General features: G+C 46.1%; 1 protein-coding gene across 4 annotated transcripts in view; it reads right to left on the bottom strand.

Annotated features, from left to right (window-relative positions):
- The window catches only part of lnx2b (ligand of numb-protein X 2b), a 78893-nt gene that overhangs the window by 8611 nt on the left and 46028 nt on the right, over positions 1-24254 (bottom strand). For all 4 annotated transcript variants that reach the window (XM_038776082.1, XM_038776085.1, XM_038776084.1 and 1 more), the window contains 5 exons: positions 18856-19046; positions 13148-13344; positions 11728-12102; positions 9663-9818; positions 6864-7038 (listed from right to left, as the gene is read on the bottom strand). In XM_038776082.1, the coding sequence (XP_038632010.1) occupies positions 6864-7038; positions 9663-9818; positions 11728-12102; positions 13148-13344; positions 18856-19046 (1094 nt within the window). The remainder of the gene's footprint in view (positions 1-6863; positions 7039-9662; positions 9819-11727; positions 12103-13147; positions 13345-18855; positions 19047-24254) is intronic.

Here is a 24254-nt window from a genome sequence, read left to right as displayed (position 1 = left end):
TGGGACCCTGGAGCTGTGAAGCATTTATGCTAACCACCATGCTACCGTGCTGCCCCTATCTGACCCATTTTAATGCCACAGCATTTATTAAACTTTATGAATCTTACAATGAATGTCATCACTGTTATATTTTTAAAAAATAAACCACTACAAAGTTTCTCTTATCCTATCGGCATTCTCTCATGTCAGATGTAAAGTATGTCTTGTCCAATTATCCACTATTCATGTGCAGACCCAAAACGCAAAGGAATGATTTTAACGCAAGCACTCAATTGTTTGCACTCCGCCCAATCTGATCTCATCAGTTTCCAGGTTAGTTTTAAATTACTCCGCAAACATCAGTGGATTATTCACCTTTGGCCCAGCCTCCTCCACGTTTCCAGCAAAGGTTTGTCAGACAATGATCAGGAGAAGGAACTCGGGCTGAGTTTCTCTTCCTTAGCCCAGGGGTGTGTAGATACCATTTGCAACACTCCTGCTACCACCACAGCTGACTCAGTACCTGGAAGCCTTCCTAGTTTCTATGTCCCAATTATTCTTGCCTAACCACCTGAACCATCAAGGAAGACCTAACTTTATTGTTAAAATGTAACAAGTGGCAACACTAAAGGAAATTTACTGACTGCGTGAATTGTCTGTGAAAGACAGCAACTTTGGGAGTTCAGAAAAAAAAGGGGGGAAGAAGAAAAGCTTTGATAGATGTCACAATAAACACAAAAATAAATTCATGAATGTCTTGTTCTTTACAAATTGATTGTAGTCTGATTGATATTTATCTCTATCAACACTGCAGGAGTCAAACAAAGGATACAGTCAACCGTTGTTTGGTCCATTGTCTTTAAAGCTCATGGGAATCGATAGTGGCTGATAAACTAACAGTGCTTTGTCTGAGGAACAAACCATGGCAGAAATTCTCCGGCAGTTGCGATTCATGTTTCCGCCAGCAGTGGTTTCCTGGTGGCTTGGGGATGTTTCAATGAAATCCCATTGGCAAGCTGGGGGGAAGATAGAAACTCGCTGCCGACAAACACACGGCTGGGAAAGTGGCGAATCCAGCTCTGTAAAGTCTTTCTGCATCATAGAAAACATTTTGAGGATGAAAATTCAACATTGCTTCATCTGTGTTTTGGGGAGGGAAGGGGGTGGGAAATGAAGGATCAAACACCAAATTCAGGTCACACTTTCCCATGCCTGATCTCTGCTGGAAGTACACAAGCTGCCAAATTAACAACGTAGATTTCTATTTGTGGAGCGACCCCGTTCGGAATCTTAATTCCAGTTGTGACAAGGGCAGCGCGGTGGCACAGTGGGTTAGCACTGCTGCCTCAAGGCGCCGAGGTCCCAGGTTCGATCCGGACTCTAGGTCACTATCCGTGTGGTGTTTGCACATTCTCCCCGTGTCTGCGTGGGTTTCACTCCCACAGGCCAAAAGATGTGCTGTTAGGTATGTTGGCCACGCTAAATTGCCCCTTAATTTGGGGAAAAAAATAATTGGCTAGGTGGATTGGCCATGCTAAACCACCCCTTAATTAGAAAAATGAACTGGGTATCCAAATTATTATTAATTTTTGAAACTCGGGTTGTGAAATCCTGACTCCACACAAAACACAAAAGGTGGGTGCTGCCAGCCTGGGTATATCCTTCAACCCCAGGAACCAAGGGCCTACTCATCAAAATAAATGCGACATAGCCGATATTAATTTTAACAAGGGTATGGCCTTCATTTCTTCAACTCAGTTGGCCTTGAAAGCAGGAGCCAGGCACCGTGATAGCTGAACCTCCCTCAGAATGCAAGCTTTCTGATAATAAGAATTTATTACATCTTTCCTCCTCTGCTACATAATTCCCTCAAGTCAACCACACAGAAAACTTGCCAGAAAATAATTCAAGGACACACAGATGTAGGAAAGGAGATTTATAACTGCTTGTGTGTGGTAGTGTGAAAACATCAATTAATGGGCCGCGATTGTCTCTAAAGATTTCTTACGTTATTTTGTGAAATGAAATGAAAATGAAATTAAAATCGCTTATTGTCATGAGTAGGCTTCAAATGAAGTTACTGTGAAAAGCCCCTAGTCGCCACATTCCGGCGCCTGTTCGAAAAGGCTGGTACGGGAATTGAACCCGCGCTGCTGGCTTGCCTTGGTCTGCTTTAAAAGCTAGCTATTTAGCCCTGTGCTAAACCAGCCCCTGCTAAAACAGAGAGTTTCCCATCGGCTCTGCTGGCGAGTTCCCCACCACTATTCAATAACAATAACTTTTTTGGGCTCGAGGGAGTTTTTCACCGGTTTAGGCCACACTTAGATTTTTATTTAAAGAACTGAAAGGATGCTCCGATCTCTAAATGAGCTTGTGGGTTCCCCAAACCCGTGGGCAATGTCACACCCCCCCCCCCCTCCCCCAAACACACACATGGACACTACCCCACACCTCCCAATTGAGGATATTCCGCTATGGGGTCCCCTCTTCTGGCCCTCCTGACCCCCCTCACAGCACCCCCTTCCGTATATCACCCCCCACCCATCACCCCTCCAACCTCCCAGAGGCCCTTACTTACCTGCCCTGCACACCCCTACCCTTCAACACCCCCCCCCCACCCCCACCCTCATTTTATGAACATGGCCACTGTTGCCCCCTGGCAGTGCCACCATGGCACTTAGGCACCCAGGCAGTGCTCCTGACAGCACAGTAGCACAGATGGTAGCATTGTTGCTTCACCGCGCCAGGGTCCCAGGGTTGATTCCCGGCTTGGGTCACTGTCTGTGTGGAGTCTGCACATTCTCCCCTTGCCTGCATGAGTTTCCACCCACAAGTCCCGAAAGACGTGCTGTTTGGTGAATTGGGCATTTTAAATTCTTCCTCTCTGTAACCAAACAGGCGCTGGAACGTGGCGATGAGGGGCTTTTCACAGTAACTTAATTCCTAGGCCAAATCGAGCACTGCTTGGTCCCAGGTAGGACTCAAGAGAGGTAAGGGAGCATATTGCGGAACTGTTGACAGAAAATGTCCAGGCCTCTCTGAACACAGGATCTAACTTGATCCACTACCAAAGTTTTATATTATGTACTAGATATGGGTTCTTTGATGTTGTAGTGGTGATGAGATCTTGAGGCTTGTGTGTTTAAACATAAACACTTTTATAGTAGGCTTTAACTATGTACAATTCAAATCTGGCCTTGCATGGAGCTGTTCCATGCAGGCTTGTTGCTTACCGAGTTCTGTCCTAGTTGGTTGTCTGACCATGTGACTACATACATAGTCTGACCATGTGACCCACATGGTTGTCTGACCATGTGACCCACAAACCCATAATCCCACCTAACCTGCACATTCCTTGACACCAAGGAGCAGTTTAGTATGCTCAACCCACCTAACTTGCAATTTGGACTGTGGGAGGCAACCGGAGCAACCGGAGGAAACCCAGACACGGGGAGAAACTGCATACTCCACTCAGTCAGTCGGCCAAAGCCGGAATTGAACCCGGGTCCCTGGCACTGTGAAACAGCAGTGCTAACCACTTGCCACCCCATTGTAACGCATGCAGGCACATATCATCACAATACAACACAGTACAACAAAAAGTTTTACAGCGCGACATAGTGTTTCTGGTACTTGGGTTGCATGATAATTTTTTTTCTCTTTCTAGTCTTTCAATTAATCATGTTTTTCATCAGCTCTTTAATGATATTTGTTTGTGCTTTCCCATTTGCGCAACCATTTCAGCAATCATGTTCTGGAACGCATTCTGAGTTTTCTTCTGTCTGAATTGCTGATTCCGCTATCAATGTTAATGTTTTTACCTCTTCTGCTAATTTCTCATTGCCAAGCTTCCCTTCTTCCAGCTCTCATTCTACCAGTTCAATTCTTCACTGGACTTGTTCTTATTTTCTAGTTGTGTTTTCACGGAGGTCAGCTTCTTCTTCATTGCCTCATTAATTACATTTCACAAATGGAACTCTCATTTTGATCCGTCTTAACTTCAGCCAAGCCTGTTTGGCTTCACTGTTGGGCCAGGTCAGGCTCCAGTGAAGTGTTGACTTGTTCCCATTCAGCAATTCCCTCGTTGCCCTCCTTTCGGGGTCTTTCATTACCTCCTCTTTGAAGTCTACATTGCTTATTGATCTTTGAGAGTTACTCTCTATATGGGGTCTGACGTTTGCCCTCTTTTCAGGGGTCTTCCATTGCCTCTTTCCTGAGGTCTTTGTTGCCTCTTGTTTGAGCTCTTTATTGCCTCTTGATGTCTTCCATTGCCTCTTCCATGAGGACTTTCTTTTTCCCCTCTTTCTGGGCCCTTCTCCAATTTTCCTGTCCATAGCAATTTATTCCTTTCTGTGGATGCTGCTTAAGTACTTCAAATGTTTTTTAAAAAATTTAGAGTACCAATTGTTTTTTTCCAATTAAGGGGCAATTTATCATGGCCAATTCACGGGGAGAATGTACAAACTCCACAGATAGTGATCCAGGGCTGGGATCAAACCTGGGTCTTCAGCGCCGTGGGCAGCAGGGCTAACCACTGCGCCACCGTGCCGCCCGCCACTTTAAATGTATTAACTCTTTTAAGGGTATTGTGACTTTAAGACTGTAGTCATCTTTTTCCCCCCACACAGGATGTTGTTGCTCAGATACGTGTGACTTCCCTTTGCAGGTGTATCTTGCAAGAAATGTATCAATACTGATAAAGAATATCTTGGGCTGTTTCTTTTTTGCGCACTCTTAAAGCTGCAGCACTACTTCCTAGTGCCTGTAGTTTTATTTAAGTTTTTGAACTTTTTAAACTGCAGCAGTTCTTTGCCTTTTACCTGAATTCCTTCAATTTAAATTCGAAGCCACAGCTCTTCTACCTGCCAGCTCTGCATGGCCATCTTCTCTGTTTTTTCACTCTACGTTTCTTTTTTTTAAAAAAACCTTTGACTCTGCTGGCCAATTATACAGGTTTGATTTTCTACATCTGCCTTTTAGGTTCCTTAATGCAGTGAGTATCTTAGAACTGTTGATCCTTTCTGATCCTACATTATTGCGGGTCTGCCATATCTCAATATTGCAAACGGGTTTGTGTGCCCAAAATGAGGCATTCTGGTGGGTACTTTTTTTTCCAGAGATTAAAACAGAATCCTCACAGGCGTTGGGCTAGAGGCAGTGCCATGATAATTTTATCCTTGTCGCCAAATGTGATGATGCACTTTCACACACTTCATTTGTGAATATAAAAGGGATTTAAAAAAATAAATAAATTTTGAGTACCCAATTCATTTTTTTTTCCAATTAAGGGGCAATTTAGCGTAGCCAATCCACCTACCCTGCACATCTTTGGGTTGTGGGAGCGAAACCCATGCAAACATGGGGAGAATGTGCAAACTCCATACAGACAGTAACCCAGAGCCGGGATCGAACCTGGGACCTCGGCGTCGTGAGGCAGCAATGCTAACCACTGCGCCACAGTGCTGCTATACAAAAAGCTATTTATTAATAAGAAAACTACAGTCTCATGGTTGTGCCCAGCTCCCTATGTGTCTCCTGCCAAAGAGGAGATCTAGAGTCCCAATTATTCCCCCAAGTCAGGTGACCCTTACTCTGCTGTGTTGCCCTTAAAGGAATGAACACGACAGGCTTCATGATTCAAAAGCCAAAGAATCATGGAAACGGTAAAGAATTAAACAATGTGTCCAGATGAGGCGTGAATGGTTGCATACCAGGTGTCTGAATACATCATGAAGGCATAAGAAGTGAAATAAAACAGGAGCGAACTGGCAAAAACCACACAGCACAATGTGATGACAGGTTACGATCTGAAATCGCTGAATTCAATGTTGAGTGCAGAAGGTTGTGGAGTATCGAGGAGAAATGTACGGTGCTGTTCCTTGAACCTGCATTGAGCTTCACAGGAAGCCTGCAGGAGCAGACCATGGGCAGAAAGGTCAGAGTGAGAGCAGGATGGAGAATTAATCGACAAGCTCCAGGAATCCCAGAGTCATGCTTGCCTTGTTCTATGCAGTGCTAGCTAATTCAGTACGGTGGGAGTTTTTTTTAAAAGCTCGAATTGGTTTGTGTCTCTATATTACGGAAACTAGAGTTCACACTCTTCATAACGCCTGTGATTTCTATTAGAAGTGCAACTAGTTGCACATCAGGTGAGTACAGGCTCAGACTCTACTGCGATGCTCTGTGGTTAAAGTTTGCACGCAAAGAGTGGCCATTTGCACAAGGTACAGGAGAACAAACACCACCTGCGGAAATTCCCTCAGCAAAGAGAAAGTAAGAATACCGCACTGAGGGATTACATTCTGCCCAGACAGTAATTAGGTAGTAAGTAAATGGAGAAGATTATGGACATACAAAGCCCTGGTAGCATAACCAAAATCCTCCAAGATATAGAATAGAATAGAATAGAATAAAATAGAACAGTACAGCACAGAACAGGCCCTTTGGCCCTCGATGTTGTGCCGAGCAATGATCACCCTACTCAAACCCACATATCCACCCTATACCCGTAACCCAACAACCCCCCCTTAACCTTACTTTTTAGGACACTACGGGCAATTTAGCATGGCCAATCCACCTAACCTGCACATCTTTGGACTGTGGGAGGAAACCGGAGCACCCGGAGGAAACCCACGCACACACGGGGAGGACGTGCAGACTCCGCACAAACAGTGACCCAGCCGGGAATCGAACCTGGGACCCTGGAGATGTGAAGCATTTATGCTAACCACCATGCTACCGTGCTGCCATAGCCGGCCGTGTCGCACAGCCATACATACAGGCATCATTTTTGTATCCCGAAATCTTAAAAAGTGCCACAATGCTGTCGCCTAGGAATATATCATGTAAATGAATTGTAACCCAAGAATAAGTATACTCTTTACCTTTTTTGATTCTGCCATCCTTGTAGAGGCAGCCCACAGGCTGGATGCTGGTCACATAGATCGGAACCTTGTATTTATTTTCACGGCCACCTGAAATGGTTATTCCCAGAGACTCGCGAGGCTCCTTTCTCACCGGGATGCTCTTCTCCAGGCACAATGAAGTCTGTGATAGATCCTTAGGGGGAATAACAGCATTATTAAAAGATTAAAAACTGTAAAGCTGCAAAAATTAGAGTTGGCTAGTTTAATGTTTAAGAGTACCCACTTCTTTTTTGTTCCAATTAAGGGACAATTTAGCATGGCTAATCCACCTACCCTGCGCATCTCTGAGTGTGGGGATGAGGCCCACGCAGACACGGGGAGAAAATATGGTCCAAATTTACACATCAAAAGATTATAGGTGTATGCAGTTCCATTACTTTGTTGGGAACTTTTTTTTAAAAGAAGATGATGGGTGATGGGAAATTATGGATTTGTCATCCAATAATTCAGATGAAACCCTCCTCTTCCCTAATCTGGGAATATACTTGGCCGAACCAGAGGTGATCAATGGTTTTGGTTTAGATTAAGGAGGTAGTATAGACAGTTCTTTCGCCATCCCTCACTTTTAAATGGTCTCCCTCCCCTTTAATTTATCATTTTTATTTTCCACTGAAGTGATTAGGATGTAATTTGCACCCAGGTCTTTATCCCTCTCACAACCATCCACCAGGTACAGGACCGGATGATAGACCTTGGGTGGTATTCTTCCCTACCCGGCGGGGGGCCCCGGCGTAGTGGAGTGGCGCCAACCACTCTGGCGTTGGGCCGCCCCAAAGGTGCAGAATTCTCCGCACCTTTAGGGGCTAGGCCCGCGCCGGAGTGGCTCCCACTCCGCTGACTGGCGGCAATGGCCTTTGGCACCACGCCGACCGGCGTCGGGGTTGGCTAAAAGGCCTTCACTGGTCGGCGTGAGTCCGCGCATGTGCCGGAGTGTCAGCAGCCACTGACGTCACCACCGGCACATGTGCGGTGAAGGGGGTCTCTTCCGCCTCCGCCATGGTTGAGGCCGTGGCGGCGGCGGAAGAAAAAGAGTGCCCCCATGGCACAGGACCACCCGCCGATCGGTGGGCCCCGATCACGGGCCAGACCACCGTGGGGGCACCCCCCCCCCCCCCGAGGTCCAATCGCCCCGTGCCCCCCCCCCCCCCCCCCCCCCCGGACCACAGGGCCCGCTCCCGCCGCCTGCTCCCGCCGGCACAGAGGTGGTTTAAACCACGTCGGCGGGAGAGGCCTGACAGCGGCGGGACTTCGGCCCATCACAGGCCAGAGAATCGCTGCAGGGGGCCCGCCGACTGGCGGGGCGCGATTTCCGATTCCCGGGTGGCGGAGAATTCCGGCCACGGCGGGGGCGGGGGCGGGATTTACGAAGGCCCTGGGCGATTCCCCGACCTTGCGGGGGGGGGGGGGGGGGGGGGGGGGGGGGGTCAGAGAATTCCGTCCCTTGTCCCCATTTTACTCCGCTTCCAGACGGGGATGTCGTCGCGTGGAGGAGACAGATCTGAGCCTGCATCTTTTCACTATGATCTCAAACTGCATTGTGGCACTAATCCTTATGGAGCATTTAAGAGCTAAACATAAGCAATGAATGGAACACAACTGGGGAATCTTCTCATGTTACAGCTACGAGCAAATGCTTTGACTCACATAGCAGATTAAAAGCAAAATCGGAAAGCAGGCATGTTAATCCAGATGCACTCATTTTCCATTACTTCTCCATATGTCATAATGGAGACGGATCGGCTCAGGAGGAAATCATTTCGCCCTCAGGGTGTCATTAAAGAACAAAGCAACTCCCCCATTGACTGTGAGCTGCCAACATTTTCAGTGCAGTACTTTCTCACGATAAAACTTGCCATGCATTCAGAATCAACAAGTAAATATACTTCTTATCGCATTGGTTTCAATCATCCCCGGCATAAAGACAAAATCTCGATTTGAATCCCTATTGTGATAATTGGGAGTGGCTGAAGGAATCAGACTTAAATAAAGACTCGCGTTACCTTGCCTCAAAATAGATACAGTCATGCCACCATTAATCATCTTCCAAACTATCCTCTAGACCAGTGCTTCTCAAAGTGTGGTACGAGTACCGGTACTCGAGCCATCATCTGCCGGTACTTGGAGTGTTTCCAGAAAAGAAAGAGACAGTAATCCTGGATTGGCTTGTTTCGCTTACACATTGAAAAAAAAAAACTGCCGGTACACCAGATCAGATAGTTTGAGATGCACTGGTCTAGACTATGCGGCACACATTATTTTCAAGGCACAGCTCAATGGCACAAATCTCCTTTCATCTGGCATCCACTTCAGTTTCATAGGCCCAAGGAAGTTTACATTCAATGTAATTCTTATACTCATCTTCATTTTTGAGCCTAAGGCATCAATAAAAATTACACCCAAACACCACCCAATTGTCATTTTGATCAGTATTATACGATTGTTTTTATTCCGAAAAATAAACCAGGCCTAATTGAGAAAATAATAGATAAAAGTCAGAACGAAATTACTGCAATCTCAGACATTCTTCTTCAAGCTGAAAAGAAACAGGCATTTTTAATTCAATAAGATCAGGCGATTTTTGGGCCAGAGGGCCTGTTCCTGGGCTGTATTGTTCTATGTTCTCCAAAAGCTCCTACGTTCAGCTCTTGTCAAAAAACTGGCTTGTTTTGTATTTCAACAGTCACACAGGAGCGGGTACAGAACTCAGACAGAAAGCCAGTAAAAATGGTAGTCATTCACCATCGCGACATTACTTACCTTTTGATAGTGAGAGCGTCGTCGGCATTGATGCTGCAGCGACTTACTGCGATGTCGTGGAGAGCTGCTGTTGCTTGATCCAGCTTCATCAATAATTTCAGAGCCTTGTTGATCACTGCATCTCTGGATTGTAAAATTGACGTTTCCTTCACTGGACTAAAGAGACAAACAGCAATTGGTTCATTTATTTCGCATCAGTTGATCCTGATTTTTTTTTCCTGTCCCTCAAGTGAATTAGACTTGCAGCAATACATTCATGTCTCCCCTCCTCTGACAGGATAGTATCATTGAGAGTACCACCTCTGTTCAACTGATCAGGTTCATGCTGAGCATCTTATGCAGACATTGCTAATCAGTAAAATTCCATCAGCCACAGGAATGTTTTAACCATATTGCCTATTCTACTGAGAACATAGCATTGATCCCAAACATTGTAGTTCATCCAGCCAACATCTATTCTCCACTCATGTGGCACCTCTTGCGTCTGAAAACAATTCCAAGGAAACTGCTTTCACCACCATTGGAGCAACAAATTCTGATATAGTGACACTCAGAATATTTCATAGAATTTACAGTGCAGAAGGAGGCCATTCGGCCCGTTGAGTCTGCACCAGCCTTACAAAGAGCACCCCACTCAAGCCCACGCATCGACCCTAACCCTGTAACCCCCACTTAACCTTTTTTTTAAGACACTAAGAGAAATTTAGCATGGCCAATCCACCTAACACGGTAGCATTGTGGATAGCATAAAGGCTTCACAGCTCCAGGGTCCCAGGTTCGATTCCGGCTTGGGTCACTGTCTGTGCGGGGTCTGCACATCCTCCCGTGTGTGCGTGGGTTTCCTCCGGGTGCTCCGATTTCCTCCCACAGTCCAAAGATGTGCAGGTTAGGTGGATTGGCCATGATAAATTGCCCTTAATATCCAAAATTGCCCTTAGTGTTGGGTGGGGTTACTGGGTTATGGGGATAGGGTGGAGGCGTTGACCTTGGGTAGGGTGCTCTTTCCAAGAGCCGGTGCAGACTCGATGGGCCGAATGGCTTCCTTCTGCACTGTAAATTCTATGATATAACCCGCACATCTTTGGACTGTGGGAGGAAACTGGAGCACCCAGAAGAAACTCAAGCAGACTCCACACAGACAATGACCCAAGCCGGGAATCGAACCTGGGACCCTGGAGCTGTGAAGCAACTGTGCTAACCACTATGCTACCGTGCTGCCCATAGATTATATGGGCAGGACTGTATACTTATTAAAATTCCTTGGCGATTGCTTTAATGGAATGATGGGTCAATGCTGCAATTCTGACCAGTTAGGGGGAAATGCTGGGCCTCCACCTCAGCAACTGTCCAGGATAACGCGTTTTAAATCAAAATTTCACCCCATTGGGAACTGCGGCTTTAGATTCACGTTTGATCCTTCCACAGAGCAGTGTGACCCTTGAGCAAGGCACTGCTTTGGATTGAAACTGCTGACAAAAAGTTATCTCAAATATCCAAAGCGGATTAATGGAATTTGAGGGGGTGGGGGGTGGAAGGAGTTGGGAACAACAGGGCGGCACATTGGTTAGCACTGTTGCCTCACAGCCCCAGGGTCCCGGGCACTGTTAGGTGGATTGGCCATGCTAAATTGCCCCTTACGATGTCCCAAAGGTTCGCTCGGGTTATTGCGATAGCGTGGAGGCGTGGGCTTAAATAGGGTGCACTTTCCAAGGGCCGGTGCAAACTCGATGGGCCGAATGGCCTCCTTCTGCACTGTAAATTCTGTAAAATTGGAAGCTAGTTGGAACATTTCACCCCAAGGCAAATACCAGTCATGCAATCACTTATCCGCAAAAACTATTCAGCTGCATGAGGTGGAAAAAAAATGTCGGGGGTGGGGGTGTGTCGGGGAAAGAAAGGAGAGACAAGAAGGGGTGAGAAAAAGAAAGCATTAAGGAAAATGGAAGAAAGAGGAGTAGCTGAAGTCATTCTTTATAAAGAAGGGATGAACAGCTTTGATTTTAAATGTCGATTACTAAAAATCCTTCTGCTCTGAACTCGGGGTGCTTTGGAAGGCTGAATTTACCTGTATTATCTGGGCTGCAATTTCTGGCGTTCCATTTTTGAGGTCCTGCTGATTAATCATAAGCACTTTATCGTTATTACGCAGCTTTCCGTCCCGAGCAGCCAAGCCACCTGCCAGCAGATCCAAAATAAACACTCCAGGCTCATCTGGCTTCCGAATTAGTTTAATGCCTAGTGGCTCGCCCCGGTCCCTTTTATGCAAAGTTACATTCACAGTCTGCTTGTGTCTGCTGCTGCTGCTGCTCCTTTCCTGTGAGGATCCCCGAATGGCAAACCCTCTTTCTTGAAGCACTGTGAGCCGTGATACGGAGCAGGGCCTCCGCAGCACACTAATGGCATAGCTGTGTGGCACGCTGGTGATGTTTACACCATTCACCTGCAAGGAACGGAATAAGGTAAGATTAAAGCAAAATATCGCAGATGCCGGTAATCTGAAATAAAGCAATTCTGAAGAAGAGTCATGCGGAATAGACAGGTCAGATCCCTTCCTCTCTCCTCAGCTGCTGCCAGATCTGCAGAGCTTTTCCGGAATTTACTGTTCTTAGGAACAGGAGGGGAAAAAATGGATTTGTTGCATTCTGTATGTCTGATCAAAGAATTACTGGGAAACGGGCGGCTAAGTCCCTTAATGATGGCGACATTAACTCCCAAACACTATCTATATGCCCATGGACACCCATCAGCCTATCAGTCCAAACAAAGTGGAGGCCATGTCTTTTTGGACTCATCACATGCAGCACCTTCACGGCAATCAGAAAGAGAAAGACTTTTATTCCATTGATCTGTGGTGTCCGGAACCACATCCCAACAGTGAAATGAAAGCTTGCCGATCCATTAGAACATAGAACAACAATATAAAATATGAAAACTGAATAAAAACATTTATCAAAAAAACAGAACATAGAACATAGAACAGTACAGCACAGAACAGGCCCTTCGGCCCTCGATGCTGTGCCGAGCCATGATCACCCTACTCAAACCCACGCTATACCCGTAACCCAACAACCCCCCCTTAACCTTACTTTTTTAGGACACTACGGGCAATTTAGCATGGCCAATCCACCTAACCCGCACATCTTTGGACTGTGGGAGGAAACCGGAGCACCCGGAGGAAACCCACGTACACACGGGGAGGACGTGCAGACTCCGCACAGACAGTGACCCAGCTGGGAATCGAACCTGGGACCCTGGAGCTGTGAAGCATTTATGCTAACCACCATGCTACCGCGCTGCCATCACATCATTCACTTCCCTAAATAAGTAGTTGTTTTTTGAAAATGCTTGAAACTTTAAAACCCAATATGGCATAAAGAATCTCAGTCTCAATCAATAAGTAAAAAGAGCAATACTCAAGACTTCACGGGTTAGATCGTACATCGTATCAGAGTCGGAAGCAGCGCTATTGGTGGCGAGCCAATTACCTCCGTTATGTGGTCTCCAGGTGCAAGTTTTCCATTTCGAGCAACTATGCTGTCACGAAGAATCTCTTGAATCACAATGTTGCACAGCGGTGTATCTTTACCCCCAACTATGCGAATGCCTAGCTCCTCCTGAGGATCCACGCGATGAATTTCAACAACAGTCGTTTCTGCCAAAAGGCTGGACAATCGAGGCAAGTCTGCAGCAAAAAGAAAATGGTTTCAGTTTCATTCGAGGGGCACAAATCATGGCGGATCAAGCCAAAATGAATTACGGTTAAACAGATCTGATGTTTTCAACAGCATTTTAAGGAAGTGTTATGGGGTGGGGAGTGGGTTGTGAATGATATCTATTCTGGAGATTAGGAACAAAAATTAGCACAGAAAAATGGCACCTTTCACATCCTTTGGTGGCCCAGAGTAATTAGCCCAATTAAGTACTTTTTGAATTGTGTCATAATGGAGGAAAAGCGACATCCAATAGTCACAAAGTAAGCTTCCACAAATAGCACTGTGTTAATGACCTTATAATCATAGAAACCTACAACATAGAAGGAGACCATTTGGCCCGTGGTGTCCCCTTTGACCAACAAGGAGCCATCAGTCTAATTCCACTTCTAAGATCTTCGGTTCATAATCTAGTGAACGCCCAATTACTTTTCAAATGTTGGGGAGATTTTCTGCCTCCACCAGCCTTTCTTTCAGGCATCATCAAAGAACAAAGAAAAGTACAGCACAAGAACAGGCCTTCAGCTTTCCAAGGCTGCGCTGACCACGCTTCCCATCTCACCTAAAACCTTCTGCACTTCCGGGATCCGTATCCCTCTATTCCCATCCTTTTCAAGCCACCCCCTAAACGTCGCAGTTGTACCTGCTTCCACCTCCTCACCCAGCAGCGGGTTTGAGGCACCCACTATCTTCTTGCGTAAAAACCTTGGGTGAAAAAGTAAAGCCATCTAATCCCCCTTTTATACCTCCTACCAGGGCGGCACGGTAGCACAGTGGTTAGCACTGCTGCCCACAGCGCTGAAGACCAGGGTTCGATCCTGGCCCAGGGTCACTGTGCGTGTGGAGTTTGCACATTCTCCCCGTCTCTGCGTGGGTCTCACTCCCACAGCCCAAAGATGTGCAGGGTAGGTGGATTGGCCAAGCTAAATTGCCCTGTATCTGCATGGGTCTCACTCCCACAACCCAAAGATGTGCAGGGTAGGTGGATTGGCCACGCTAAATTGCCCTGTATCTGCATGGGTCTCACTCCCACAACCCAAAGATGTGAAAGGTAGGTGGATTGGCCACGCTAAATTGCCCTTAACTGGAAAAAAAATAATTGGGTACTCTAAATTTTTTTTTTTTTTAATTCCTACCCGAAACTCCAAATCTATGCCCACTAGTTACGAACCTCTTTATCAAGAGGAGTAGGGCCTTGCTATCCACTCTATTTAGATCTCTCCTCCTAATTTAAAACATTTGTTAGCTCTTCCTCTCGGCCTTCTCTGGTCAATAGTCAATCTTTCCTCGAGACTAAAATTCTCCAGTCCAGGCAGCATCCCGAGAAATCACCTCTTCATCAGTTTTTAAAAATGTTCATCCTTCAAAAATATTGGATCTGAGCAGACTGACAATGGACAAGGACTTCAATCAGTCCGAAGCAAAAACAGGACATGTTGAAAACATTCAGCACATCAGGCACCATATTTGAACAAAGTGAAGAAAGTTAACGTTTTAGCTCCAATCTTTTGACAAAAGTAGAAAATGCAACTCGAATTGTTCAGTTTTTTTGTTTCAGCTTTCCAAAACGCTGCAGTGTTTTATCGTGCAGAATAACTGATTGACAGTATGAAGGAAATACTTTTGAGCGTTCTTAACAAATTGCCATGGATGTATTGTCCATACACATAGTATGCACTCACAGCATAATGAAATCAATCTATCATTGACAATAGAAGACAATAGAAGGAATACAGCTTCCCATTTCAGGCTGCATGGGAGTCCAGATGAGTACTGCAAAGCTTTCATAAGGTCTTGACAGTGATGATAATCTGTTACTGTACTTTCACTAGCCTCCACTTTGTATTTTCCCCTATGCCAGAATTAACATTGAATTGAGTTTGCAGGAACTACAGGTTCATAGAGCAGGCCTATCGACTGCCAAACTATTACATTGTAGTGTTTTTTTTCTTTATCCGGCTGAGATCAAAGGGATGTCATTGCTATGAAATGGAATTTTCTGACAACTAGTACTATTCCCAGATTGAGTTAACATTTAGTAATGGGCTCACATTGAAACCCACATCTTGCTTCAGGCTCTTTTGCCCAAACACTTTGCAACCTCTGGAGGAAAGGAGAGGAGCAGAATGACTCCCTGAAGAATATTGGATACTCTCATTCCAAATACATTCATAGCTTGTGACTCCAAATCACGTGTGTTATGGGTTTGCACACTTATGCCCAATCACTAGTGTTTGCCTTTCGCAGGCGTTGCCCTCGCAGTCTGTTTGACTGCTAAACCTCCAACTGGTTCATCCCGATGCAAGCAAATATCAGAGAATCACTTGTTTTGTCCAAGTTGCGTGCCTTTTTTTCTCAGCACCGATATGAAGTCCTGCTCGTACAACAATTCTAACCCACTTTGTGCTCCAGAAAACTGTAGACAACTGTTAATCCATCTGCCTAGAGAATTTTAAAAAATTTGTAAATGTTATCGGAGATCTGTGCGCACTTTTTAAACACAAAAGTGATAAAGTTATTAAAGGGTAAGCTCATTAAATTCAGCATTTTTTTTCCTTTCGCTTTCACCCAGCGATTAAGAGTACCCAATTCATTTTTCCAATGAAGGGACAAATTAGCGTGGCCAATCCACCTACCCTTCACATCTTTTTGGGAGGTGGGGGTGAAACCCACGCAAACATGGGGAGAATGTGCAAATTCGACAAGGACAGTGACCCAGGGCTGTGATCGAACCTGGGACCTGGGCGCCGTGAGGCAGCATTGATAACCACTGCTCCACCGTGCTTCCCAGCGATTAAAGTTAAAATGATCCCAAGTATTCAAGTGGTTAAGATGGACTAAAACATATATAAACAAGTGCGTGCATATAATCGGGGGCGGTATTCTCTCAGCCCAGGCCAGGCCGAAGAATCGCCGCTCCGCCCATTCTCCGGAGAGCGGAGAATCGGCGCCATTGGCACCGGCGCAGTTGGCATGGCGCCTGTCGGGAGCCGCTCTACTCGGCCCCCCCCCCTCCCCCCCCAGGTGATTCTCCGACTGGGATGGGCCGAGTGGCCACGCAGAAACAACCCCCAAGTCCCACTGGCGCCGTTCACACCTGCTCTTACCTGGCGGGACCTCAGTGTGCTTGCATCCGGGGGCGGTCTGGTGGTGGTGGTGGTGGGGGGGGGGGGGGGGGGGGGGGGGGGGGGGGGGGGGGGCCCTCCGCTATGGCCTGGCCCGCGATCGGGGCCAACCGATCGGCGGACCGGCCTCTCGGACTGGGGGCCTCTTTTGTTCCGCGCCGGCCCCTGTAGCCCTACGCCTTGTTGAGAAACGCAACGGCGCTTACGACGGCGTCAACACTTAGCCTCAGGATCAGAGAATCCCACACCGTATCTTAAGGTGATTAGGTGGTGTGCATTTTAAATTTCTTTTTAAAAATTGTTAATTTTGGACTGAATAATATTGGCAGCAGGAAAGGACTATTACAGCACCTTATGCCAGGGCATGGGCATCACCACCTAGGCCAGCATTCATTGTCCATCCCTAATTGTCCCTGCAAAAAAGTGGTGGTGAGCTGCCTTCTTGAACCACTACAGTCCGTGTGATGTAGGTACACCTACAGCGCTATTAGGGAGGGGGAACCAGAATTTTGACCTAGCGACAGTGAAGGAATGCTGATATAGTTCCAAGTCAAGATGGTGATATGCTTGGAGGGAAACTTGAGGGTGGTGGTTTTCTGCTGCATCTGCTGCCCTTGCCTTTCTAGGTAGTAGAGGTCTAGGTTTTGAAAGTGCTCTTTAAGGAGACTTGGCAAATTCCAGCACCATCTTGTAGATGTTACACATTGAAACCACGGTGTGCCAGTGATGGAGACAGTAGATGGTTAAGGCAGCGGATGGAGGGCTAATCAAGCGGGCTGCTTTGTCCTGAATGCTATGGAGCTTCTTGAGTGTTGTTGGAGCTGCACTCATCCAGGTAAGTGGCATGTCTGACTTGTGCCTTGTGGACAGGCTTTGGGAAGCCAGGTGGTGAGTTACTCACTGCAGAATTCCCAGCCTCTGACCTGTTCGTGTAGCCACAGGATTTGTATGGCTGGTCCAACAAAGTTTCTGGTCAATGGTAACCACCAGGATTATAATAGTAAATCTTTATTATTGTCACAAGTGTGAAAATCCCCAAGCCGCCAAATTCCGGTGCATTTCCGGGTACACAGATGGAGAATTCAGAATTTTCATTTAACCTAACAAGCAGGTCTTTTGGGATTTGTGGGAGGAAACCAGAGCACCCAGAGGAAAACCCATGCAGACATGGGAAGAATACGCAGATTCCGCACAGACAGCGACCCAAGCCGGGAATCGAATCCGTGACCCTGACGCTGTGAAGCAACAGTGCTAACCACTGTGCTACCATACCATGTTATAGTAGGGGGTTCAGTGATGGTAATGCCACTGAATGTCATGGGGAGATGATTGGATTCTGTCTTCTTTGAGATGGTCATTGCCTGGCACTTGTGTGTATTATATAAATATAAATTAGATAGGGCTAAAGAGCTGGATTGTAATGCAGAACAATGCTAGCAGCGCGGGTTCAATTCCCGTACTTGCCTCCCGAACAGGTGCTGGAATGTGGCAACTAGGGGCTTTTGAAGCCTACTTGTGACAGATTATTATTATTATTATATAATAGGCGTAATTAATCAAAAAAGAGAGACTCCAGTTGTGGGATATGCCGCTGAGGCCTCACTTACCTTCATTTCCTGGACTGAGGTGATCTGCTCATCAGTGCAGGCAGAGATCAGGGCTGTCTTTCTAAAAGGCGCCCCAGTCTCTCAATCCCTCAATGCGATGTCCGGATTCTTAAAAATTATTAACCACCATCTAGAATGCACAGACCAGATTAGGGCAGGGATTCGACTCGGGGAGTGCCTCGACGTGGCCAGCGATCGGCAGGCGGGCTAATTCCATGGGGGGCCTATGTTCCTCTGCGCCGGGCCGGGCCACTGTAGGGCTCCGCCATATTGCCTGGGGGCCAGCGCGGAGATGGCAACCCACACGTATGCGCGGACCCGCGCCGGACGTGGCTCGCCGGCTTTCGAGTGCCGGAGCAGCGGACACCACTCCGGCGCCGTACTAGTCCCCTAGGAAGGGGTGAATGCCCTCTGGAGGCCCTTTGGTGCCGGAGTCACTTGCGCCGCTTTTGACACCAGCGTCAGAACTTGGCCGCGGGATCGGAGAATCACGGCCTAGGTCTTTCAAATTGCACCAGATCATTCATTACATTTTTGGTTCATAATTTCAGTTCACGAACACGACAGGCAGAAACCTAAATGGAAGACGTGCAACCCAGAAATAAAACACTGATAAAATGAATTTTGAAAGCCAAGAGAAATGAGTCTCCGCTCCTTGTCAATCAACATGGTGCCATTTTCTTTAAACCTGAACATAGCTTTCTGCAAGGAGGGTTGTTTTCAATTTTATGAAGACCACACAGATTCTTACCATCTTCTTCACGATCCTCTTCAAAGGCAGGATTAACAAGTCCAGGCTCAGCTGTGCGGAGTGAAACAACTGCTGGCGCCGAACCTTCTGCGGCTACTGTTGCATCATTGGTCGCAGTTTCTTGGTTTGTCTTCAAGCTAGACTGTCTCTTGTTTTCAATTTTGGCTCTGTATTTTGTCAAACCAAGGCATCTAAGAAGAATCAAAAGATCATCTTGTGTTAAGCAAGAGAAACTGCAAATCGGGACAATACGAGACTGTTACAATGCATTAAAAACTGTTTCGCCCGACACAAAACCTGAAAAGAAAATGTAACTGCCTCTGAGGCACTGCAGTAGATTTCAAAAGATTTTTCCTGTGAGAGCACCTGTAAATTCCATCACACGCCCAGGGACCACACTCTTGGAAAAGGCCAACACATTCCAGAGACACTTTGCGAATACTGACACACTTCAGGCACCCCATTGATGCCCTATCAGCCTCCAGCTTTACCGTGCCCCTCGCAATCCCACACCATTCCACTCCCACACCCCCCCCCCCCCCCCCCCACCCCCCCTCTCACTTTCAAAAGTATGCACAGAAATCCAAAGAACAACAACAATGTGCAGCAATGTCAAATGTGATCAAAATACATCATGCACAATGTTCAGGAAACTGCTGCCAGAATGTCCAGCACCAGTTAGTCAGAAATAAGACCTCCCAAATTCCATTTTCAAATCTTTTTTGCAGCACCTTCATATCTTCATTCTACGAATGTTCACAGTCAATTAATTATTTGTTGATTTTGTTTTCAGGAAAATATGATTGCCAACTTCTGCACACGTAAATTCTATGATTCTATGAACTTGTGCTCGCCAAGTGCTCCAGAACTTTGCCACACCCCTAGTCAAGTTGTTCCAGTACAGCTACAACACTGGCATCTATCCGGCAATGTGGAAAATTGTCCAGGGGTGTCCTGTACTCAAGAAACAGGACAATTCCAACCCAGCCAATTACCACCCTATCAGTCTACTCTCCATCATCAGCAAAGTGATTTTAACCATTTACTTGTTTTCATATAGATGGCTAATGGAATATTGCTCATGTTTAGGAGGTTCACTGTGGTGTAGATCATTTTCAAAGTCAGAATCGCGATGCGATCTATCACGGCGCTCCCAAACGTGGGAATTAACGTGGAACAGTTGAAGCAGCCAGCTTTTTTAAAATGCCAGCTGCGACCGGTTTTAAAATTGACAGCCACGACCAGCTTCCAGAATGCGGGTGCGCTGCGCATGCGTGCCCGCTCATCAGTATGCATGCCCAGAGCCCAGCGAGAAACACCACCTCCTCCTGACGTCAGCCACCGGCCCTGGAGAAGATTTTTCAAAAACATTCAATGCAGTCTTCCTGCCTGAAGCGATGCAGAGAGCAGATCACCTGACCCCAAACACTGACATCACGTGCTCTGGGCACGATTGCGATTCATCCATTTTGTTAGCACCAAACAAGCAACAGGACTGTAAAATTTAAAATGAATGGTTTTGTAATAAGGAAGAGAGGGCCACAGAGAGACACAAACAGGCCAGGATCTCACAACTAAATCTGCTGGAGAGAGAGAGAGAGTGGCTCAGGAGAATCCACAGCAGGACAAAGCAGTGGTGGTGTGAGTTCCAGGGCCTCTGATGAACTACCCAGACAGAAATGTATCATTGAATGACAAAGTAAGTGAGATTGTGAGGGCCAAGCAGGCTCACCTGTCACATTAAAGGTAATCAGAAATGGTGGGTCACGAAGTTCGGGTGGCATGGATCGCGAAAATCGGTCAGCATGGGTCGCGACGGTCGGCCAGTGTGGGTCCCGAAGGTTGGCCGGTTGGTAAAAATAGGTCGCCAGGAAAAAAAAGTTTGGAAAAACACTGATGTAGATAATTTGAGGGATTGCGATTGGTTCTAGTGAAGCAGGTTATGGGACCTCAGTGGGAGGAGACTGGAGAATTCTTTATGTGTGGGATATAGGTGATGTAATTAATGGGAGGAACAAGGTGTGTCTGTGGTTTTGCAGTTTGCCATAGGATTTGAGTCTAACTATAAGAATTTTCAGATTGTTCCTGAATAGATCTGTCTAACTCCAAAGGTCAGCATGGAGAAGCAATTTAATACAGGACTTGGGGGTGAACGCGATCAGGGTATTGAATTTGATTATCATAATGAATGGGTGAACACACTCGAAGGGCTGAGTGGCGTCCTCCTGCTTCTATTTTCTATGTACAGTTCTATGCAACCATAGGCCAATTTGTTTAAAAATAACATCACCTCCTCCCTTAATCCAAAATCATATTGGCATTTTACTAAATAGAAACGCAATAGCATTTGCGAATATAAAAACAAAATCAGTTGGGGAATTAATAAAAAGTGATAGTAAGCTGATTAAGGATTAACATAGTTGGTTTATAATTTGGCAGACTCTCCAGTGAATGTTTCAGTTAGTTACAAGGTTCAAATCAATATGCAACAACACATGCTTTTCAAAAACGGCAAGAAGTATTATCAATCTGTCCATTAACAAAATTAGGGAATCAATATCTATGCTGTACAGTATGGGGGACGGATAAACTTGGAGTAGATTCTCCCACATTTGAGGAAGTTTAAAAGGCTATTATGTTACCAACTGAGCTCTCCCTCAGCCGTAATGGTCTGATCCACATTGGCTCTTTGTCACACAACACCTTGATTTTAACATTTGCTTCCTTGTTTACAAATCCCTCTAGGGCCTCGCCTCTCTCTATCCATGTTGTTTCCTCTAACCCACAATGCTCTGAACTATCAGCACTCCATTTAATTCTAGAGTTTTGAGCTTCTCTGAATTTATTCAGTCTACCGTCTGTGGCTGTATCTTTAAGTGGTGAGGCCTGAAACTCTGGATTATCGCCGTAAACCTCTCAAACTATTTTTCCATTCAGTCACTCCTTAAAACCCACCTTTGACCAATCTTGTCTATGGATAGTTCAAAAAGAAAAAATAAGAGTGCGCAAAGTGAGTGCTAATCCGGTGTGTCTTGGGAATTAATAATGGTAAATAAGGCAGATGAACTGAACAAGCATTTTGCATCGGTCTTCACCATTGAGGATACAAATAAGATCCCAGAAATTGCTATATAACAGGAAATGAAAGGGAGAGTAGAACTCAAGAAAATTACAATCACTTGAAAAGTGGTGCTGAGCAAATTGTTGGAGCTGTGTCTGACAAGTTCCCACGGTCCTGATGGAATTCATCTCGGGCCTTAAGAGAAGTGGCTAGTAAGATAGTTGATGCATTGGTTTTAATTTTCCAATATTTCCGGAAAATAGAGAATGCAACTCCTTTATTCAAAAAAAAGGAGGGAGACAGAAAGCAGAAAGCTCCAGGTTAGTGAACTTAACAACTGCTGTAGGGCAGCACGGTGGCGCAATGGTTAGCACAGTTGCCTCACAGCATTGAGGTCCCAGGTTCGATCCCAGCTCTGGGTCACTGTCCGTGTGGAGTTTGCACATTCTCCCCGTGCTTGCTTGGGTTTCGCCCCCCCAACCCAAAGGTGTGCAGGGTAGGTGGATTGGCCACGCTAAATTGCCCCTTAATTGGAGAAAATGAATTGGGTACTCTTGATTTATATTTTTTTTTAAAGAAAAAAAAACTTAACTGCCATAGGGAAAATGTTAGAAACTACAGCAATCACTTGGAAAAATTCATGGTAATCAGGCAGAGTCGATATGGTTTGGTGTGGGAAATTATATTTAATGAAAGTATTGGAGTTGTTTGAAGAAGTAACAATTGGAGTGGATAAGGGGGAACTGGTAAATGTACTGTACTTTGATTTCCAGAAGGCATTTAATAAAGTGCCATGTCAAAGGTTATTGTGGAAAATAAAATCTTGTGGTGTAGGGGGTAACACATTGGATAGAAGCTTGGCGAGCTAACAGGAAGCAGAGAATAGACATCAATGGGTCATGTTCCGGTTAACGAGATGCAACGTGTGGTGTTCCAGAAGGATCAGTGCTGGGGCCTCAACATTTTACAAATTATATAAAGTGACTTGGGCAAAACGACTGAGGTTTGTTTGCTAAAACTGCACTTGATACAAAGGCAGGTGGGGAAGTAAATTGTGAAGAGGATACAAGGAGGTGAGAAAGGGATATAGATAGGATAAGTGGGTGGGAAAAGATCTGACAAATGGAGTATGATGTGGGAAAATGTGAAATTATCCATTTTGGCTGGAAGAATAGAAAAGAAGCTTATTATCTAAATGATGAGCTCCAAAATCAGAGGATCTGGGTGTCCTAGTGCGTACATCACAAAAGGCTAGTATGCAGGTACAGAAAATAATTTTAAAAGTTCATAGAATGTTTTCATTTATTGTGAGAGTATTGAATATACAATTAGAGAATTATGCTTCAGTTACTTTTTTTTAATTAAGGGACAATTTAGCGTGGCCTATCCAACTACCCTGCACATCTCTTTTTTTTAAAAAAATAAACAATTTTATTGAGGTATTTTGGCATATAAAATAATGACATTGTATAGTACCGTACAAAAAGAAAAGCAAATAACGCATAGTACAAACCACAACACCATTCTCACCAGGACCTGCCTAAACCACCCCCTACTGTACTCTACCCTAGCCCCCCCCACCCCCTTGCTGACGATGAATTATCCACGAAGAAGTCAATGGCTGCCACCTCCAGGTGAATCCTGATAGTGAACCTCTCAAGGCGAACTTAACTTTCTCTAGACCGAGAAGGCTCGCCATGTCCGATAGCCATACTTCGGTCTTCGGGGAGCTTGAGTCCCTCCATGCCAACAGTATTCGTCGCCGGGCTACCAGGGACGCAAAGGCCAAGACGTCGGCCTCCTTCTCCTCCAGGACTCCCGGGTCCTCCGACACCCCAAAAGATTGCACCTCAGGACTCATTACCACCCCAGTTTTTAAAACCCGGGACATGATGTCCGCAAATCCTTGCCAGTACCCCCTGAGTTTAGGGCACGACCAGAACATGTGCACGTGATTAGCCGGCCCACCAGCGCATGTGGCACAATGGCCTTCCAGCCCAAAACATTTACTCATCCGAGCCACCGTCATGTGGGCCCAGTGCACGACCTTAAAGTGGAGCAGACTGAGCCTGGCGCATGTTGCGGTCGTGTTTAGTCTGCTCAGAGTTCTGTCCAAATACGGTCCACCATCCCCCCCCCCCCGAGCTCCTCTCCACCATCGCCCCCACCCCCCCCCACCGAGCTCCTCTCCACCATCCCCCCCCCACCCGAGCTCCTCTTCCCACTTAAGCTTCAGGTCCTCAGTCTGTGTATCCTCTGCTCCCATTAGTTCTTTGTAAATATGAGACTCTACCCTCACCTACCTCTCCCCTCGATACCACCCTGCCCTGCCCTGCCT

The sequence above is a fragment of the Scyliorhinus canicula genome, chromosome 17, assembly GCF_902713615.1.
Source record: "Scyliorhinus canicula chromosome 17, sScyCan1.1, whole genome shotgun sequence".
Taxonomy (NCBI): Eukaryota; Metazoa; Chordata; class Chondrichthyes; order Carcharhiniformes; family Scyliorhinidae; genus Scyliorhinus; species Scyliorhinus canicula.
The sequence above is the reverse complement of the archived record's forward strand: the minus strand, read 5'-3'. Positions and strand labels throughout refer to the sequence as shown.